General features: G+C 39.7%; 1 protein-coding gene across 3 annotated transcripts in view; it reads right to left on the reverse strand.

The window, feature by feature from the left end:
• ANKRD10 (ankyrin repeat domain 10) overlaps nt 1-22,959 on the reverse strand; it is a 28,375-nt gene that overhangs the window by 3,575 nt on the left and 1,841 nt on the right. Inside the window, exons 2-5 of one of the 3 annotated variants that reach the window (XM_018557022.1) lie at nt 19,837-19,989; nt 16,853-16,944; nt 6,335-6,570; nt 3,374-3,598 (exon numbers count right to left, since the gene is read on the reverse strand). In XM_018557022.1, the coding sequence (XP_018412524.1) occupies nt 3,374-3,598; nt 6,335-6,570; nt 16,853-16,944; nt 19,837-19,989 (706 nt within the window). The remainder of the gene's footprint in view (nt 1-3,373; nt 3,599-6,334; nt 6,571-16,852; nt 16,945-19,836; nt 19,990-22,959) is intronic. The other 2 variants (XM_018557023.1, XM_018557024.1) reach the window with 2 other exon arrangements.

Here is a 22,959-nt window from a genome sequence, read left to right on the forward strand (position 1 = left end):
ACTTTTGCGATTCTTTCACAGACATTTAAATATATGTCCTTTATTTAGAAACACCTCACATGCCTAGGATTTCAGAAATTAAAACTGAAAAATAAATGTAATTTATTTTTTTTCTCAAAAAAGACAATAGTGGTCACCAGGTGGCATACAATGTCACTGTCAGGAAGTGTTACTAAACGTCACAGTTCGTGACAGGGACATACTTTGAACATCACCGTCATGAGGGGTTAAATTAACAACAACAAAACCTTAGGGTGAAAAACAGATTTATTGCATTGTGGGGGTCATTTTTATAATGATACACACACACCATGTTTATTAATTTTAATTTTTTTCCACACATTACCTGACAGGGAGAGAAGGGGGGACATGACAAGCCCGTGTTTGCAAACATCGGCTTGTCAATTATATCAAGCAGTCATTGGGCAGCACTGTGGCGTAGTGGTTAGCACTTCCGCTTTGTAGCACTGGGGGTCCCTGGTTTGACTCCTGACCAGATGACTATATAAAATACAATAATAATTAATTCTGAATGGATGTGACTGCTTGATCATTTCAATTAACTTTTGGTTATGATTAAGCTGCCCCAAACTGAGGGAAAGCCAACATTAATCTTAGTGACCCTGATATGCACTGCAGCATGGCAGGATCAGATGTCATTGTGGCTGGTTGCCACAATGATCGGAAGCCTAAAAAAGGCATCTGTCGGCTTTTGCTGAATGCCTCTATGCTGACGAATTCAGCAAAATGCCAGTACACATCGGATTTGCTAATCCCGATGTGCATGGCTGCCTAATAGTGGTAGGAAGTGTACACACTGCACTCCTATCACTGTCAGACACCTGATCACTGAAAGCGATCGGGTGTCTGAAACTGCTTATTTCATTAATGAAATTTCATCATTAGGGCACTTCGTGAGGGGGACACACAGTGTACACCTCCCGCCACTAAGGGGTTAAAAAAACAATGGAAGAAAAAAAAAAAAAAAAAAAACTGTTGCCTGCAGTAATCAGGATTTCAACATTTTCCTTGCTGGACATTTATTTTCATTGATTGCATACATGATACACATTTTATGCTTGAAGATTACTTAAAACATCCAAAATATTTATTTTCTGAAATCCGAGACTCTGTAGAAAGAAATAGTGGCAGTTGCAATTGTGTCACACAATATTTCCTCAGTTTTGAACAAAATTTCTCAGTAAAAATGCACTTTTAGTGCACACAAACAATACAAACTCCACATTTTCTGTAAAATGTATAAGATAAAGACAGTGTCAAATAAATAGATACCAACTGTCAAGGCACAAAACTGCATGTGCCCTTAACACAGCAACAACCTACAATACCGCCCCCCCTTAATGTTATTGCTATCACAGGGAGGCTGATGAGAAAAGCACATTTGAGTGAGAGATTCTTTTTATGGAGACATCAAGGGTCTTATAGACTCTTGATGCACCTCCTGTACTCAACTTTGATCAAGGGAACAGCATCCTCGATCACCAGTTGGGATTTTATAGTTCTGAGTAGGGATGTTCAGACACCAGTGCTGATACTTGGCATTTCCACGAGACCTTCCAGGGTTACAGAGGTTGCAGCTGGGGCCGGGCTCTGGTGCGCCACCACTGTCCTGAAATCATTAGTCTGTATTGTTTTTAAACGGTCACGACACTAAACAAAAATATAATCAGTACTTGGACAAGTATCAGTACTTGAAGAAAAAAAATGGTATAGGTGCAATAAATATTATATAATATATCTATATCTCTATTTTAATAACAATATATACGCACACACACACACACACACACACACACACATTACATACACACAAATCCCAAGAGCTCCTTAAAATGACAGCTGCCTCCTTACTTTTGAACTTTTCTCTAGTCTAGCTTTGGAGCTGGAAAAGTATCTGTACTGTACAATAACCAGGAGAAGCAAGTGAGCTTGGGTACCTAGATGGGAGGCCAAAGAAAAAAGCACCATAGAAGCGATTAGGCAGCCGTATGATTGCCAGATCGCTTCTACAATATAGCCTGTTCTAAACCGTAAACAAACTCACAGCTGCTACTGTGACGGAGTTTGTTTACAGGCTGTTACTTTCACCTACATAGTAGTACTGTGTGGCAGTAAAAGGATTAAAATACATTTATTTTGTGGGAAACAAGTGATACATTATCACAAACCACTAGTCTACTTGTTCACACAGTGAAGTGCTTGGACTAACACAGGGATACACTAAGGGCAACACTAAAAGTGCACTCTTAACACAAACTCAAATAAGTTGTATGAACAGGAAAATACATACATGTGTTCTTTTAATTGAAATTATGTCTAAACAAAAAAATTGTACTTGGCCACAGAGAACTTGGCTTACAGTCTACTCTGACAGTTTAAACAAGTCCCAAATCCAGTGACTATGTGAAGCACAAGCCTGAAAGCAAACAACTTCCATTACCTTCCCTATTAGAGCAAAATCAATTTGTGCCTCACATGCCCCCTCCCTCCCAGACACTGCAGCTCAAAGTGGGGGGGAGGGGGTTCAGCATCGGAGGCAGTGCTGTCAACCTAGAAAGCAGGGGGCAGGACATTGTGTGGTCTGGTAACTTGTGAATCAGCACTGACAATGCCGACACTGCAACATCTTCTCCCACTTTACTACAAGCAGGGACAGCCTACATGACAGTGGCAAGTCTGCCTGAATTAAGGTGCAGTGAAGCATTGTTACCACCCTATCACAGGAAGCTGCATTAGGTAGACTTCATTGGCAAGATAAACAGGAATTTGTGGGACTATGAAAAAGTGCAGATGCGCCTTTAATTAAGCACTGCAGCACATTTTTATTGGTATGTCATGGTGCTTCAATAGAGCTGTGCAAAATGCATGCCTATTATTAAAGCAGACTAGTGCAAGATTATTTCTAATTCCTTATTATCTGCATGCTTCTTAGATGTGCAATAGTGTCCAGAGTCCAGTAGAGAGCATGGAAACACTAACTGACCAAATGTGTGCATTATACCAGGTTTAAAAAACCTCCACCACATACAGTAAAAAATACATCTAGCTTTGTGCCAGTTCACTGAGAATGATGCAACTGCTGGCTTTACCTTGGAGAAATACATCCAGGCTTTTACCACATATCGTTTAATGGTTCTTAAAGCCAAAACAAGTTCAGACTTTAATGCCAGTAAAAGCAAGTTAACTTAAGAACTGAAAGTTACAGGATTAGTTAAAAAGCAGCAGTTTATCAGAAAAAATAAATATCCAAGCTAAAGTTAAGGCCCACTAAACAAATGGCAAAATGATTTTTAAATTGGATTTTCACATTTTAGAAAAATACTGGAGATCACTTAAAAGTAAGCATACTGACTGATGCAACGAAAGGGGGTTTGTGTTGCAGATACTGTAAAATTATCAGCATCTGATGGTCTATTAGATGTGCTCTCCTGAGGTTTCAGATCTTCAATCATCTGTGTGTTGCAGCATCTGTCAGAAAACTGCCCAATCCCACCTGATATCTCAGAGTGATTTTCTACATGCATGCTCTCTTCATCCTCCATCCCTCCAGTCATGTACTCTGTACCGAAGCTATTCACTAAAAGAAAGACAAGAAAAACACAAACCATACATAAAACAGTATACTACAACTTGATTTTCTCTGTGCAGCAGTACGTTTTATATGGTGATATTTATATCCTAATTAAAAGGCCAAACTTACTTGCTCAGAACTGCTGAAATGCCTGTCAAGTTTTTATTGATGTCTGTGTCCCAAGACAGAAAGTTCCCCTCCCTTCCCATCCTGGTGACAGGTAGGGATTAAATAGTCTTATTAGGAATGAGGCCGCAAAAGAAAAGAAAGGCCACACATTCCTTGTAGTAGTGGGAACTTCTGCGAGGTTTATATTGCTGTAGGCATCTTCCTGAGAGAAAAATATTCAAAACCTTTCCCACTGAAAATATTTTTTTTTTTTTAAAGAAATGGACCCTTGTTAGGAATGTTCTAAAATGAAGGTGCACTTGTACCTTTTGGTCAAGCCTTATACTTTAAGGAGAACTATAAGGCGAGCGAAAAATCACACGGCCTCGTAGTTCTAGCCGACCTGTGACAATGAAACCGTCACAGGTCAGCTCAATAGATCAGGAAGTGAGCGAACACATACTGGCGCTCCCGCAGCTGGGTGGATCTCGACAGTAATATAGCTCATGGTATATGGAGCTTAGGTTGACGGGAGGACGCTAGTGTGTGTCCTCCCGTTACCCTTAGGAGAACTATGGGGAAAAGCCCTAACCCCATAGTTCTCCTTAAACACAATTGTCATGAAGAACTCAAACTTTTTTGGGTAGCTTTAAAACCAATACTAATCAAGATAAACTCAACGACCATGCCTATGCTTTGCAGTTGAATTTATTATTGAGGGAAACAAAACAAACAAAAACCAGTGGTATACTGTATTTAGTAGAATTTTTGTTTACAGTACTGTGCACGTTTCAGGCAGGTGTGAAAATGCTATAAAGAATGTTCAGAAAAAAAAAAAAAAAGTTTATTTTTATTACTTAAAACAAAAAAGGAAAGTAAATTAACAGAAGAAAAATCCAAATAAAAAATATTTGGTGCGAGCACCCTTTGCCTCCAAAAGCAGCATCAGATCTTCGAGGTACACTTGCACACAGTTTAAGGACTCGGCCGTTAGGTTGTTCCAAACATCTTGGAGAACTAACCACAAGATCTTCTTTGGGTGTAGGCTGCCTCCTCCTGTCTTCATGTAATTCCAGACACAAATATGCTGAAGATAGTTCTTAAATGACACAGGCTGTATGTTTGGGATTGTTGTCCTGCTGCAGAATCAATTTGGGGCCAATTACACGCCTCCCTGATGGTATGGCATGATGGATAAGTATCTGCTTGTATTTCTCAGCATTGAGGACACCATTTATCTTGATCAAATCTCCATTTGCAGAAATGCAGCCCGAGACTTGCATGGAACCTTCACCATGCTTCACTTTGCCTGCAGACACTTATTACTGTAACACTCTCCAGCGAACAATCTGCCTCCTGCTACAGCCAAATATTTCAAATTTTGACTCCAGAGCACCTGCTGCTAATTTTCTGCACCCCAGTTCCTATGTTTTCATGCATAGTTGAGTCGCTTAGCCTCGTTTACACATTTGAGGTATGGCTTTTTGTCTGCAATGAAGACCACTTCTGGCCAGACTTCCTCCAGGCAGTAGAGAGGTGTACCTGGGTCCTACTGGTTTCTGCCAGTTCAGTGCTGATAGCACTGCTGGACATCTTATGTCAAAGGGAAGTAAGTATGATGTGTTTTTCATCTGCTGCATTAAGTTTCCTTGGCCGACCACTGAGTCTATGGTCTTCAACGTTGCCCATTTCTTTGTACTTCTTCACATCTTGAAACCCCCCTAGTCTGCCTTGGAATCTTTGCCTAGGAGATACCTTGCTGATGCAGTTTAACTATCTTGGGTCTTGTTGGTGTGTTTAGTCTTGCCATGGTGTATGACCGGTGACATGAAACCGTCTTCCACAACCTCACCTTAGTAGCAGAGTTTGTCTGTTCTTCACCAAGTTTCAGGCTTCCTACACAGCTGTTTCTGTTAATGACTGTTTTAACCTACATATGAAATTGGTGATTAGCACCTGCTTGGTATAATTGGTTAATCATACACCTGACTAATCCTACAAAATCCCCAACTGTGTGCAAGTGTAAAGCTGGCCATACACCGCTAGATTATCTGCAGATTTTCTATGGTCAGATGGAAAAAAAAATGCAAAAGATTCCTCCATCTACGCTAAAGTGTGTGGATGGAGGAATCTCCTACTGGGCCAAGCATCAGTATCTTGCTAGCCGTCCCCGCTGGCTTTCAAAATACCTGAACAATCTGATTGGATGGAGGCACTGCTCAGGTATTTTGAGAGCTAGCAAGGCCAGCTTCAGAACTGATGCTTATTTGAAGCCAAAGGGTAGTCTAAAATGAACACGTAGAAAAGAAATCCCTAAATCGAAGACCAAAACTAACCTTCTTTGGCACAAAAATGGACAAGTCACTTTACATAAGTCCACCAAAAAGTGTACTACTGTGCAGACATGACGGTGGCCATAACTAAAAGAGTTGTATGGAGGTGCACTAATAGAAACCAAATGTTGTCAGTATGGCTTAGAGAGTATGAAATTCTGTCATCTTTACACCTATTAAAAGGAAACCCTTGGGTAAAAGAGGGGCAATTCAAACTCGACACTGCCTTTACCACATATCATGGAATTACAACAGTTTTGTGTAAGAAAAGTCAGGTATAGCGTACAAACATACTGCTCACCTTCAGTTCTCAGCTTCTTTACAACAGATGCCTCCAAATCATGGAATGACCTTTTACGATTGTTTATTCCTCCATTATGGTGATTAACTGGATTTGGTTGAACTCCATTTAAGGAGCTAGTGCAATAGAAACCGTTGAGTTGACTGTTCTGGAGGTTAAGAAGGAATTGAGCACACTCTGTAAAGCCCTGGGAGTGCGCAAGGTCAGCCGCTGTCAAGCCACTGGCATTCTTAAAGCTGTGTAACAAAGAACTGAATTAGATACACCATATTGTGAGGTGAAAGCCCCCAGTTCTCTAACTATCTGAAGGCTAAGCATTCATTCAAATTTACTGTACAGTTTCTACAATCGTCTTTGCTCCCAGAGAGGCCTTTTACTGTATGTATGGAGGCCTTCCTAGCAGTAAAGGGTGTTGCTTGTTTTATAAAACAAATACTCTGAGCAACATTTCTAAATCTTTCACAGAAAACGTATACATTGCACGTGACTAAAAATATCTGCCTCTGATCACCTATTAATACTTCCTAAAATATATCTGTAGGACGCTTGAAGTTCCTAATTTTACAGTGAACTTCAAAGCAACGAGTCAAACTACAATACTCTGTCAACAACTTAAAAATAAATGATAAAAAGAAAAAAATGATAATGCTTTACACATTTATAGATTGTCTGTGGCATTTTCAGGTCTAAGCTGGTTACTCTAAAATGATTCTCAAAAAAGTAGATAAGGGGAATTTGTCCTAGTTAGTTCCACAAAAGGTGCAAAACCCACTGGCTGAACATTTCCAACTATGAAATTACATCAAGAGGATGGAGACTGGTATATTGTGTCAACTTACATTAGAGTGATCAGAATGCAAGAATAGCAATGTTGATATTTATATATTAACTCCAAATATCAAAGGGTACAAATAAAATACAGCAAAAGCTGCCAAAGAGCAAGTCAAACCAAGAAGAGAAAGAACAGCATACGTTGGCATATTCTGTTCAATTTCTAGTGAATCAAAATGTGAAATCACGATTTTGACAGGAAAAAAAAACAGTATTCTAAACATAAAACAAGGTATGCGATTTAAAAACATTCATTCAATGAAAAGTTATAGACGGGTCTCCCATGTAAGCATTACCAGCCGTTATAAAATTAAGCCTTATGCCTTAACTACAGTTGCCCTTTTTGGCCGTGGTAAGTCATTGGCCCACTTTTTTTACAGACTGGCAATATGGGCAAAGGCTAGGAGCTTCACTACTGCTGACCTGAATCTATTAAACTTCCTGACTGGCAGTGGAGAATCATGTAGTAGATGGAACCACAGACAAAGCAAGGGGTATATACCAATACATCATCTGTGGCAATATACATGGCTCTATGAAGTCCCTAGAAGACTCTAGTAACCGTCCACTATGTCCAGTTGAAAGAACACAAAATGTATATATTATTTTTGTCCAAAAAGCTATTTGAGAGCTTGGTGATGATACAACCATTTAGCTTTACCTAACCAGAACAAGAATTTATTTTCTAACATATAGGGATCTTGGCCCTTTTTTAGCTTTACTTGCTATGCAAGTAAAATTGGGGGAAAAAAATTATTATCAGAAAGCACCTAGTGTACTTAATACTTCCAGTTAATGTATACCATTCATCATAACATGGTAAGGAATACTCCTTTAAATTTAAGGAAAGCAGCCTCAGATCCCCAACCTCTGAAAAAAGGAACAGGTCTTTATTGATCTGGGAAGACAGATTTTAACAGATGCTACTGATGCATGACTCCTCTAATGTAGCCATCTTTGCACTTTGTAAAAGGTGTTTAAGCACTAGGTCTCCATTTAAAAATACACTATATTGCCAAAAGTATTGGGACACCCTTCCAAATCATTGGATTTAGGTTTTCCAATCACCTCCATGGCCACAGGTGTATAAAATCACGCACCTAGGCATGCAGACTGCTTCTACAAACATTTGTGAAAGAATTGGTCGCTCTCAGGAGCTCGTGATAGGTACCACGCTTGATAAGTACCTGTGCAATAAGTCCATCCGTGAAATTTCCTTGCTACTAAATATACCACGGTCAACTGTTAGTGGTATTATAACAAAGTGGAAACAACTGGGAACAGTAACTCAGCCACAAAGTGGTAGGCCACATAAAATAACAGAGCAGGGTCAGCTCATGCTCAAGTGCACAGAAGTCGCCAACTGTCTCCAGAGTCAATAGCTACAGACCTCCAAACTTCATGTAGCATTCAGATTGGCACAACAGTGCGTAGAGCGCTTCATGGAACGGGTTTCCATGGCCGAGCAGCTGCATCCATGCCTTACATCACCAAGTGCAATGCAAAGCGTCCGAGTGGTGTAAAGCACCCCGCCACTGGACTTAAGAGAATTAGAGACGGGTTCTCTGGAGTGACGAATCACGCTTCTGTCTGGCAATCTGATGGACGTGTCTGGGTTTGGCGGTTGCCAGGACAAGGGTACTTGCTTGACTGCATTGTACCATGCGTAAAGTTTGGGGGGAGGGGGGGATTATGGTGTGGGGCTGTTTTTCAGGGGTTGTGCTTGGCCCCTTAGTTCCAGTGAAGGGAACTCTTAAGGCATCAGCATACCAAGACATTTTGGACAATTTCATACTCCCAACTATGTGAGAACAGTTTGGGGATGGCCCCTTCCTATTCCAACATGACTGCGCACCAGTGCACAAAGCTAGGTCCATAAAGACATGGATGAGCGAGTTTGGGGTGGAGAAACTTGACTGGCCTGCACAGAGTCCTGACCTCAACAGAACACCTTTGGGATGAATTAGAGCAGAGACTGCGAGCCAGGCCTTCTCACCCAACATCAGTACCTGACCTCATAAATGCGCTTCTGGAAGAATGGTCAAACACTCCCATAGACACACTCTTAAACCTTGTGGACAGCCTTCCCAGAAGAGTTGAAGCTGTTATAGCTGCAAAGGGTGAGCCAACTCAATATTTAACCCTACGGACTATGACTGGGATGCCATTAAAGTTCATGTGCATGTAAAGCCAGGCGTCCCAATACTTTTGGCAATATAGTGTACATTGTATGAAAAACCAGAAATGTGAATAAGAGCCATAAGAACAAGGAATCAGAGAAGCGATTTGTGTTTGCCTCAGCTTCTATGCAAGTTCACTTTAAACAGAAGCTACTGAGTAATAAGCAATCTAGTAAATATATTACACATTTACTTGCAAACATTTTCAACCTAATGTCACAAGGTAAAAGTTATTGAAAAATAAAAAAATATATATCTCTAGCCACCAGTCAAACTCAGTGAGTTGCCAATGTTACCTAGGAAATGTGCCAAAACGCCACCCTAATATTGATTTTATCTAATTGCCCTATAATACTTTACAACCAGGTTGAGCAAGCCTATGCTTTCAGGGGGAGACTGGGCAAGACTGCAGCCTCTTGTCAGTAATTCTATGCAACCTGCCTTTTCAAGCATTACAGTAATACTTTCTGAAGCATTCAGATTAACAGTTTAATATGTCTGGCCTTGATTGCTCAGTTTTCATTTGGGGAAATCTTGGGTTAAGCATATCATGATTCCCATTTGCTTTTTAGCAACATTTTTGAAACTCTTGGGAAGTGAAAACAGGTTACAGACCTTATAAAAGGTTTGGCAAGTTTTATGGTATTTACAATACAATGCCGGATGAACCCAAGCACTGGGTAGGTAGACCAAGTCCTACATATGTGACTGCATCCTAAAAAAAGATGCAGAATTTCATGCATGTGCTGCTATATAGGACAGCTTCACATAATAGTAAGCTTCTACCTTGTAAGTAAAGATAACATATCCAAGGTGCTTGACTATCACCTTTATATTTGCCATAATTCTGGACACTAAAAAAAGATGCAGCCCTGCAAAATCAAACAAACAGAGATTATACCCGATCACCCCATTTAAGGTCAAAAGGAAGAAGCTGTAAAGTGCAATCTGACATGCAAGTCTCTTTAGTGCCCAGTATAGAATGGAAAACTGCTGTTATTAGCAACCCCATTAAGTTTAAAGGTTACTAAATGTAAAAAGTATGAGATGTCTAAAAGTTGTACTGCATTCTTAAACAGCAACTGAATAAAAAGGAACAATACCTTGAACTTTCAGAAGCTGGATGGGAATAAGATAACAGTGCCAAAAATGACAGATTTAAAATGGATTGGGGGGGGGGGGAGGATTAAAGATAAATTGACTTGTGGGTGGACATGCTAAAAAGGAATGAAGCCAGTAGGATTACAGAGTGAGGGAACTAACTTCTCATAGGAGCATTCCCCAGAATGTGCTCATATAAAAAAATTACATTGCAAACAAAAAAAAACAATTACAGTTAAAATAAAGCAAAATCTAAAAATGTAAAGACTGTAGAATCAGATTTAAGACATGGCTTTATCAAATATTAAACCTTTACAAAATGAAATATTACAATGCCACCAGACAATTTAACTTGTTAAATGTCACATCCTACTCCTGGCACAATAAACATTAACTAGTCTCCTCTCAGCTATTGTTAGTTAAAAGTATGGCAGAGTCTTTATATTAGGGTAACAATGCATGCAAATCTAAAACTTCTATAACTGAATTCCTAAATTAGCATTAAAACCAATCACCGCAACAAATACCTCAACAGTATGCCTTGTGTGCAGAAAGGAAGCGATACTGAACACTCATTGCCACAACTGTAAGGTTTTCGGAGAAGCACCTGTGGCAGTTTCAGCAGTTTCTATTTGGGATGCTCCCCTTTCTAGGATTACTTGAAAAAATCAAGTCAATTCGAATTACGTAGCTGTAAAACATTGACATGTGTAGTTTTTACAGTTTTTAAAATATGTCTAATTATTTTAAAGAGGGACATGGCAAATTACAGAAAAATAAACAGGTAAATGATCATGTAAGGGATCACATATTTGCAGCCAACATAACTTTTCAGTTACATCTAAATACACCCACAAAAAGTGTGCTGGAGCCCATGTCATATATATATATATATATATATATATATTTAAAGTCAACTGACCAGTGTAAAAGTTCATTTTAAGAACCCTTTATTACAGGGTTGTTGGCTCCAGAAGTGTCTATCAGCTATGTTTACATGATCTCTAAAAAGGGAATGAGCAGAGTATGGCAACAAAAAACAAGTAGTAACTGCAATAGAATAATCCATTAGCAGAGTAAAATATATATGAGAACTGTTTGTGTAGTTTGACAGTTAAACAGATTCAAAAAAACAAAACAAAAAAACTCATGTTTTAATTCTATAACCAATGCTGCAAAAACACACAACTGTCATTACATTTCTATAAAACTGCATACCTGTGGATTCCCTATTAAATCACTGAACATGGGAAGATAGCAGTAACTTGCAAATGTAGTAATATTCAAACTAAAAGGAAAGGACAATCTTTAATTCAATTAAACTAACTTAAGCTGGTTTTTGTTTTTTTAAGACAAATGCTTAATGTACTATAGCCCTGGCAAACGGAAGTGACAACGTAATTCACACCAGTAAAGGCGCTTTAATGGAAACAATACAATTGATTAGAGTAAGGACAAAATTTGTTAACATCATAAGCACAAAATACATAGATACTAGGTTTAATAAAAAATGGTGTTTTAAAAAAAGAACAGATGGACCAAAGCTGGCATTTATAATAGCCTGGGTTGATGTCAACACCAATTTAAGAACAAAACAGATTATTTCTATTAAAATAAAAACATTAGTATGGATGATTATTGCACATTTACGAACAGGCATTTCACCTAAAAGGACAAGAACAGAAAACATTGAAGCAGCAGCATGTAGACAATGGTTACCCGCCCCTCCCCACACTCTAAAATCAGCATAAAAAAAAGAATAATATCTGGGGGGAAAAAATAAAATCTAACTAGCCTAAGCCCAGCAGCCCGACTGATAAGAGCAATGCTTAAGCAGGCACCTTCATCAGATGCAACAATAGATATTACAAATTTGCACTATGCCTGCATAGACTAAAATGATCAGCAACTATTACAGGGGCTGTCTGGATTAAGCGCGGAAAGTAGCAATACAGGATTTAGGAGATTACTGCTTTATAATAATATAATTCAAATTCAATCTGAAAAAACAACCCTTTCCGTGAGGGAATACTTCCTTGTTAATGAGGCCCCATGGCTCTCAAAGTCAGTCATGTGGATGCATTTAGGAAATAGGGTTTTGGATTTCCTTAAACAATGTGTCATAACGGAACAGGTTTGGGAAAAAAATAAGTCATAAAACCAGAACCAAAACACCTCTGTACAGATGAGGTAATAGGAGATCACTTTCCTCTGCTTCATGTTCGTTATGATTATACAATTACGAGTGTGCGCACAGGCTGCATTGATACCACTGCCTGCAAATGATCATAAACCATTACATGCACAAAGAACGTTTAGCTGTCTGGTTTAGGATGATCACCTAATGTTCGTCAAAACATTTAATTAAAAGAGCTAAACAATTGTCATTACAAACTATAGAAGAGGATCTTAGACATTTCAATCTTAGGCAACGTGGGCTGTGGCACAAAAACCCGGGCTAAATGGGACATCCAAGAATATAGCACTATGGCATAAAGAAAAGGTAATAAAATACCTTAAAATATGAGCAAAAGTGGAATCTTTATGTTATAACTAGCTCTCCGATATTTTAGAACAATAAAAATAACTCAGTGTGGAAAATTATTATTTGATCCCCTGCAGAATTTGTAAGTTTGCCCACTTACAAGGAAATGAAAAGGTCTATAATTTTGATCATAGGTGCATTTTAAATGATAGACAGAATATCAACCAAAGATCCAGAAAAAACATATGATACAAATGTTATAAATTGAGTTGCAGTTCAGTGAGTAAAATAAGAAACCCTTGTTGGCAAGCACAGGGGTAAGCCGTTTCTTGTAGTTGGTTTGCACACATCTCAGGGGAGATTTTGGTCCACTCTTCTTTACAGGTCTTCTCTAAATCCTTAAGGTTACTTGGCTGTCGCTTGGCAACTCGAAGTATCAGCTATCTCAATAAATGTTCTATAGGATTAAGGTCTGGAGACTGGCTAGGCCACTCCATGACCTTGATGTGCTTCTTCTTGAGCCACTGCTTTGTTGCCTTGGCAGTATGTTTTGGGTCATTGCCATGCTGAAAGACCCATCCACGACCCATCTTCAGTGTTCTAGCTGAGGGAGGTTCTCATCCAAGATTTTACAATACATGGCCCCTAAAAGGTGGCAAAGTCAGCCTGTACCTTTAGCAGAGAAACAGCCCCAAAGCATAATGTTTCCACCTCCCTGCTTGACTGTAGGGATGGTTTTCTTAGGGTCATAGTCAGCATTTTTTTTCCTCCAAACACAGCGAGTCGAGGTAATGCCAAAGAGCTCAATTTTGGTCTCGTCTGACAGCAGCACTTTATCCCAATCCTTCTCTGAATCATTTAGATGTTCATTGGCAAACTTCAGATGGGTTTTTACATGTGCCTTCTTGAGGAGGGGGACCTTGCGGGCGCTGCAGGATCTCAATCCATGGCTGTGTATTGGGTTACCAATGGTTTGTTTGCTGACTGTTGTCCCAACTGCCTTGAGATCATTCACAAGCTCCTCCCATGTAGTTCTGCGCTGATCCCTCACTTTTCTCATGATCATCTTTACCCCATGAGGCGAAATTTAATTGGATAATTGCTTCAACAGTTGTTTCCTTCTCACCAAGCTTCTTGCTGATAGTCTTGTAGCCAATTCCAGCCTTGTGCAGGTCCACAATCTTGTCCCCAACGTCATTTGACAGCTCTTTGGTCTTGTCCATGGTGGTGAGGTTTGAATGGAAGAAGAGATTCTGTGGACAGATGTCTTTTATATACATAACGAGTTGTCGCTAGGAGCACCTTCTTAAATTGACAGGACTATCTGTGTACCACATAGCCAGTCTGTGGGAGCCAGAATTATTGTTGGTTGGTAGGGTTGATAAAATACGTATTCTACTCACTGAACTGCAGCTCCATTTAGAACATTTGTATCATATGTTTTTTTCTGGTATTTTGGTTGATATTCTGTCTCTATCATTTAAAATACACCTATGATAAAAATTATGGACCTTTCATTTCTTTGTAAGTGGGCAAACTTACAAAACCTGCAGGGGATTCAGCCATGTTGCCTGCTGCAAAACATCTAAAAAAGGTAAGAAATATTTTTCTTAAATCATTATTCAGTATGCTGTGTGAATGGGAACACAGAACTTGCATATAGTGGGGTTTTCTCAAATTTGACTGCAAATGTGGAAATACATTTTAACATGATACAGGAAACACTGCAAACTGCCAAACTTAAAAAAATCTGCTCACTTTATCTTAATCCAAGTCCAGAAAATTCAGTGCAGCCAGATCCATTAGGCTTCACACAAGGAGTGTGTGAGTTACCATGCTGTCTTGGTTTATAAAGCCTCATTCTAAGCCATTCAAAAGATGGGGCACTCAAATGTATAAGGAGAACATAAGGAAGGCACATGCAGTCTCTTGCATTAGCTTAAAATTAAATGCTTCAATCTTTTACAGACAAAAAGCCAGATTTATCTCAAATAATGCTGAACTACCTCTGGCATATTACAAAACTGGGACTTTTGCCAGTTTATGCAAGTTCAACAAATTATTTTACATTACTTTTAACGGCAACCCTTAAAAGGGGAAAATAGTGTCCTTATTTCATGGCAAAAAATGCTTATTTCCTCAACTTTCTATGCAACTGTAGTTACCCATCAATCACTACTTGACCACTTTCCATTACCTACATAATGGGATGCAATTTATTTGCAGAGGAGGGGCCTATACACGGTTAATAAAAATGAATACCTCTCGGTTGGAAAAAATAATAATTGCTACTAATGCCATACTGTAATTCCACATTATTCATTTTTCAATTTTAATTTGCAGGGAGCCATTATTTAAAAAAAACAAAACATGGAAAAACATTAAATGCCTTATTACTTGGAAGGGATGACCAACAGCTTTTGTTTTAACAAGGCAGTGCGGTACTTAACAGTAGTTAGTGGTGGGATCTTTAAATTTTGTCCCTTGCCACAACCAGATCGTACCCTGCAAAGCCATATTGCTCATTTTTAACTGACAAGTGCTAACAAGCCAGTCAAGTTGGAGGAAAAAATGGCTCTACATTTTTGGCAATAGAAAATAGCTGTATGCAAGATGAAGGTCTGGCTCTGTGCTTCTGGCTGTTTGCCTAGCACCGTTGCATCAACAATGACTCATGGTGTTTGGACAGCTATATGTATGGCTTTATTTGTGCTATAAACCAGTGGCTCTAGATGCAGAAGACCACTTTGTCACAAAGGCTTGTTTTCCATTGTATTAGCCACTAACCTTAAAGCACTAAACCCTATGTACTTGGATTCGATGACAAATGCATTCTTTAGGACTTTTATGCTGCACTTATTTACCAGAACAAAAAATGTTAATAGGTCTACTTTAATATGGAAAACTTGGTCAGAGGTATATGGCTAAGCAGAGCTCTTAGGTAATTTATTGTAGAACTATGGCCTCTCATTTAAAATATCTATCTAGATATATATACACACATATCCTGCAGCACTTTATTATAAGTCTATCTGCATTTACAGTTCTCTCTTAGCCCCCCTGCAAAGTCCCACAAATACTTGTTGATCCAGTCAGTGAAGACCAACTAATGGAGATTCCTGTGATGGTGTGGCATTGATACTCAATTGCTCCTGAATTCAAAGTGGGATTGCCACTATCATGAAGGCTGTAGGGGGCATAGCAGCATCATTACGGTTGGTTCAAAAGCCTGTAGCTTCTCAATCAGCACCTGGCCACTCCCAGCCCCCCCACTACTTTCTAGATTGAAAGCACTGTCTCTGTTCCTAAAAACCGTCCCACTGGAGTGTCTTGGGCAGGGAGCATCTGAGACACAAACATTTGGCTCAGTCAGGGAAGATAAAGCAAGTTTTTTCTGTTCACTTTATTAGTCTTGTGCATCACACTGAATTTAGTGCTTATTTAGACTGTCATACAGGAGCCTTTAGTTGTACTTTAAGGCAAGACCATTTAGAAAAAAGTTACAAAACAAAAAGAATAATGTTACCCCTTTGTTTTCATTTGTATGTTTTGCAGCATTAAGAAGAAAAAAAACATGACTCTCAATTTATAAGTTTTGTTTACAAGTTGTATGAAAAGAGGAAATATTCTCGGAACCTTTAAAACAAAAATGGTTAAACAAAATGTGAACCGATCATACATAATACAATTATTATAATACAGCAACATGTTATTGATAACTGCTTGGATATACAAGACTATGTGTGCTTTGTAAAGTTAATGTTAGAAGCATCATGCATTATATATTTAGTGTGCATGTATAGGTTGTTTAGATTAAAGAAATGCCAACATGAGTCCACTCAATTGTAGGCGTTACAAAATGTATGTGTAATTTGTGGCTATTGTATGCAATGCAGAATAGAAAAACAAAAAAGCACATACTCTATTTGCGCTCCGCTGGATACAAGGGCCTTAAGGCAGTCCATACTACCAGCCCTTGCTGCTTTGTGTACAGGAGTCTCACCTACATAGTCCTGGAAAACAAATCAAAGGAGGTCAAAAGCAAGGATGTGGATATACTGAACTATAAAAATGGCAAGAACATAAAAAGGTGCAATAATAACCATCAGAAAAAAAAAACCTCAATCTGAACTATTACATCATATTTAGTTTGAGGGTTTTGGTGGAGGATGTATACAAATTTTATATTTATATAGTACCTCCCCTGCTTAGAATTTTAAATGTTGCTCTATACAGATCATATACTGGTCTCCTAACTTTACTGCTCGCTCCTGTTTCAATCTTCTAAGTCAATGAGGTTGATGCAGCACAGAAACAAAACAGGAGGTGAAGATCACCAGATGAACTTCATGACTTACAATCTAAACAGCAGGGTGGACAGTTTAAAGAGGTTGGTCATTATGAATTAAAATCCGATAGCCGATTATGTTCATTGCTTGTGAGGACAGTGGAATGGCAAAGCTTTTTCTAAAAGAGAAAGCCCACAAGGAAATAAAAATTAAGATGTTGGCTTGTAAAAAACAGGCACTAGATTTTACTCCTCTACAGAATAGAAGCTTTAAAGCCTCCACCAAATGGTTTGAAAATCTGTTCTGCAAGTAAGACAAATTCAGGTATCCATACTAGTTACAGAATATTTTGTTTTTAATGCAAAACTGCACTCATTGTTTTTATTAAGTATGTTCATGAACTGTATTTCTCATAAATCTAACAATCCAGCTTTCCACGTCATTTTAGAGCTTAGCTGGATGATCTACTTCAGTATCCTGCTTTGCATAGCTAAACACTGGCTGTGCTTCACTGTTCTCACAATAAAAGTCTATGAGGTGGAGTCAAAATACAAAGTTGCCTCTACTAGTTCATTTACAAATCTGTATATGTAAAAACAGCACAAAATATGCAAGAGTAGATATTTAAAAATGCTGCGTCACATCAAAAATCACAAAGTAAAACACAACAGTAACTTAAAAAAACAGTGATCGTTAGAAATACTTCTCATTGAAGGTTAGTGTTTGGCCAGAAAATCAGCAATTGTAGAGAACAGCTGCTAGTACGGAGACAGAAACAATCTAGTGTTGTAGCTTCATGTGCTCAGTTCCAGCCTTCCCGTCCTCATGTCCCATCAATGTGGGAGGAGTGCAGAGATGGTTAGCAGTGCAGGCTGGAGCACACAGCCTAAACTGACAGCATCAGATTGTTTCCATCGCTCAGTACGGGCAGCCCCTCGCTACACTTCCTGAGGATCTAGTGCAGTGGTGGCGAACCTTGGCACTCCAGTTGTTTTGGAACTACAAGTCCCATGAGGCATTGAAAGGCTCTGACAGCCACATACATAACTCCCCGAGGCAGATGCATGTTGGGATTTGTAGTTTTGGCACAGCTGGAGTGCCAAGGTTCGCCACCACTGATCTAGTGCATAAATACTAGCCACGAAGGCCATGGATCACAATATCACTGATTGTCACCATCGTAGAAGGCAGACTTGATTCTCAAACCAAAATAAAACAGTGGAAGGCATGAAGTATAAATAATTGCATGACATTTTAAAGAGAAAAGCCATCAATATAGGAGCACGTAGTGCGTTATGAGCAGGAAACCAAGGATGTCAAGGAATAAAGCAGCAGATCAGAGCCACTCAAGCTATAAAATGCCAGGGAAATGTTTCCGAGAAATATTGTTGGGTGGAGTGGGAAAATCTAAGAACCACTTGAGATGTTTTTTTTTTTAATTCCTCTCTGTTCCTACTGCAGAGATTGACTTGGCCACAGAGACCGGAAATAAGGAGAAATCTTAACTGCAAAAAAAAAAATATATATTTTGTTTTCAGATCTGAGGAACTGATCATTGGCCTTGCATTGGTGTTTTTGAATCAGAGAGAAAGTACATTAACTGAAGTGGGGTCTAGCTCAAATGGGGATCACCTTCCCTGAGAAATAAATGGTAGTCCAGGCAGCAAAATTCTTTAAATTCTGACTTTACAGTCAATTTTATTAATGGGCTGCAAGATCAAAAATAAATGTCAAATGGCTTTCTGAGACCCAGGCCAGAGCAACCATATTGCGCCAGTCCTCCCCTTTTATGTCACCTGGAGAACTAATCGCAGGCGAGACAAAACTTGACCCAAATTACACAGACCAGGTCTGAACTGCAGCTTGGTTTCCACATATGGAAGACAGAGGGTAAACATTTCTCCCCTTGATGATTTCCCCTTTCATTATGTCACATTGGGTATAGGCTGTGGTGGTTAAAAACTGGAAACATCTCTTGGCAAACATAAGAAGACTGTCTGTAATTCCACTTTCCAACAACTACACAAAACAATTAGTTTTGAATAGATAAATATGTAAAAAATTCCCAAACAGATCGTGAAAGTGCTTAGTGTGTAAATTCTTCCAAAAGTGCTCCACACCACATGCTTCTGCAGTCCCCTTTTCTGGGCTTTCACTAAACTCAAACAAGGTGGAACACTAATACAAAAAGGTCCATTTTAAATGAATTGATCATTTTATTGATGTAGATATTTTTACATGAATTATTTGTAGTATTAGGGGATTATAGGGTGTTTGTAAGTTATTCCTTTTAATTTTTAGGAGGTGGAATTCGCTATAGCACAGCAGCTTTGATAGGATTTTTCTGTTAGAGAGGAACACAGATCTTTATTAAAAGGAGAACTATGGGGTCAGTGTTTTTCCCCATAGTTCTCCTTTAAGTTCTTTATTGGTTTTGAGTGGAGCTAGAATTTAAAACGTTGCCCCATGTTCATGGACCTTATACGCAAGCAACAATAGCACGTATTATTATTACGGTTTTCAAAGCATACATTTTCATACCTGAAGTAGATTTCCAAATCTGTAATTGTAATAAATAGGCAAACTTTACGTTCTAAAAACTGCATATTGTTTTACCTGTTTATTTACATTAGCACCTGCTTGAATAAGCCACATCAGGCAGTGAGGATGTCCTCCGAAAGCAGCAATGTGTGCTGGTGTTTGAGCAAACTGAGTTGTGCTGGCATTAACAGAGCAACCTGCCCCAACCAGCTGGACCAGACACTCCAACTGTGAAAACGAGGGACATTGTTAATTCAAATACAGACCTGGCTTTACCAAGATCCATGATCACTAAGACCCCTTCCACATGCGCTGATCTGGAGAGAATCCGTGCACAGATCATCTCCTAATAACAGCGGTACGGATCGGATGCCAACGCTGTCGCATCCATGTTTGTACAATTTTTTTTCCATCTTGTGATGGAGGAAAAAAAAAATTAAAACTGCTGGACCCCATGTCTGTCTATGAGGAATCTGATGTAAACAGACACGTGTCCATTGACATCAGATTACCCCCGATTCGGCCATCTGAAACAGAACACTGTTCCGTCTGTTTTGCTGGACAAAGCCGGAGGTAACCTGGTGTAAAACGGACACTGCCCGTAGACTTGCATTGGGCAAATGGGGTCCGTCTAAAAAACTGACAGGCAGGCCCAATCGGGCCCCCCATGTGAAAGAAGCCCATGTGTGTATTATAAACCCATACTTAAACTGACTACAACTATCAACAAAGCAACATTAGCTCTCCCTTTTAGATTGTAAGCTCTCAAGAGCAGGGCCCTCCTAACCTCGTCTTGAATTGTCTCTTTATATTGTAAAATGCGGCGCAAACTGCTGGCAGCAGCAGCAATATTTGCTGTACACATTGCCCTTCAGACCAGCTAACAACCTAAGACAAGTAGAATTTCAATTTAGAAAAGAAAAAGTTTGTTTCTAATACTTAATGGGTAATCACTTTCAATGGTAATTACAAAAAAAAAAAAAAATACAATTGGAAAATGTTCCCTTAAACAAAAAAAATTCCAATGTGGTTTTTCATACGAGTCTCTGTGCTCATTTCCGAAATTGATTGTTCTATTCTATGGCTTAAAACAGAAAGGTCTTTTAAACCTTGTAGTGAGGCTACCCCTGCACAGCAAGGGTTAAGTGCTCATTTGTGTGGGGGGGGGGGGGGGGGAAATAAAGGTACTCAGCTGAACCCCACTACCCCTCCACTGCAGTGGTCTAAGGATCCTCTAGTTATCACAATTATAGACAGTGTATGGGATATGAGGACACTAAGGGACATACCATTGCTGTAGCGGAGGAGGAGACAGGCAGGAGGGAGCAGAGTAGAGTAGATGCCAGCTGACTAATGATGAGGCGAGTATAACTTTTTTACACCTAGACACAAACGAGCAGTTAATCCCTGCAGTCTGGGGGTAACCCCTTTGTAAGGGTCAAGAACATTTCTGCTCGGATTTCTGCTATAAGTGAGCCTCAACAAGCAATGCATTTTAGCCATCAGAACAAGAACTGACAACATTTGAATATCAGTTCCTGTTCACTACGATGTAGTGCAAGGACATTGCTCACTGGATACAAAACATGACTGGATAGATTAGATATAGTTTTAGAAGATCTAAAATGTATTGTACGAATGATGGTCAGATTATAATGTGTATGGTGACCCATAAACCGGCCATACAATCTGATCGTACAATTTCCTCTAAAGTGGCACTAAACTCAGGAGTTATATCTTAAAAATGCATTCAAGTATCTTATTTGTGTATCACTCAGCTGTAGATCCTCAAATCATCTTTGAATTGGTGCTGACACTGTCCTTCCTTCTGGAGGGTGGCTACTTTTTGTTCCCCATGTGTGTTGTAATGTAGACACCGCTCCAAGCTCCCTCTTGTGATGGACTACAACTTCAATACAAATGGGTAAACTAAAAGTGAGATTATAATCCATCACAGGAGTGAGCTTGGAGTGGTGGCTACTTTCCAACACACAGAAACATGGGAAACAGAAGTAGCCACCCTCCAGGAGGACAGTGTCAGAACAAATTCAGAGATGATTTGAGGATCAACAGCCAATACACAAATAAGATAGTTTTGTTATTAGTTAAGGCACTTAAATGTATTTTAAGATTTAACATCTGAGTTTAGTGTCAATTAAATCTCACCATACACTGTACAATCTGATCACATGATTTCCATTAGCTCTAAAAGCTATTTAATGCTAGGGCCTTCCTGATGGGATGCAGATTGAGTAGAGAGATGCTCATATTACATTGCTTTTGTAAATGAAAAGTTGATGGTACATGGAGTGCCCAGTCAGATTGTGACGTGCATTGTGTCCCTTAGATCTGAGGCGTTTTCCCCATAGTTCTGAAGGGTCACGGAAGGACATAAACTAGAGTCCTCCCGTGACCCAAAGCTCAGTATATCGTGAGCTGCAGCTCGCGGTATACTGAGACGCCGCAGCGGATCCCGACATCGACATCCACCCAGCTGCGTCCCCAAAGCTCAGTATATCGTGAGACCGCAGCAGCCAAGACAGATCCCGACATTACTGTAGGGATCCATCAAGCTGCGTGAGTGGCAGCTGGCTCTGCCTATCTAGAGGCAGAGCCAGCTTTACCCGCCCGTTCCACCAGTCAGCGCTGGAGGATCAGACAGGGGAGGAATCCCTGCAGGGAGCCATGAGTGACAGTCACAGCTCTCTGCAGTGACATGATCGAGAAGTGAGCGAGGGCCGGTATGTGTTTGCTCACTTCCCGATCTATTGAGCCGACCTGTGACAGTTTCATTGTCGCACGCAGGCTCGAACTATGAGGTTGAGTGAAAATCACTCACCTCATAGTTCTCCTTTAACTTTGAATGCTTTAGGCCCGGCGCAAATCTGAGATCACACGGTCCTGCACGATTGCAGACAATGGGGTGACATGCACACTGCAATCGCAGGAAGATACATGACATGCGGCTGTTTTAGTGTGATCGTGTGTGCGGATGCATAGAAACCGCACGATCTGCCTGGCACGACTGGGGTGCCATTATTAAATAATGGAACCAACAATGCGATCCTCTGTGATGGGCGACTCCGTGCAGTCACAGAACGCCTAGGTGTGCACCGACCCTTAGGCTTGTCCTAACAATCTGAGCGTATAGGCGTGGTGCACAATATTTGAAATATTTACCAACATAAAATGGCAAAA

Source organism: Nanorana parkeri, unplaced genomic scaffold (genome assembly GCF_000935625.1).
Source record: "Nanorana parkeri isolate BGI_ZX_2015 unplaced genomic scaffold, ASM93562v1 scaffold262, whole genome shotgun sequence".
Classification (NCBI taxonomy): Eukaryota; Metazoa; Chordata; class Amphibia; order Anura; family Dicroglossidae; genus Nanorana; species Nanorana parkeri.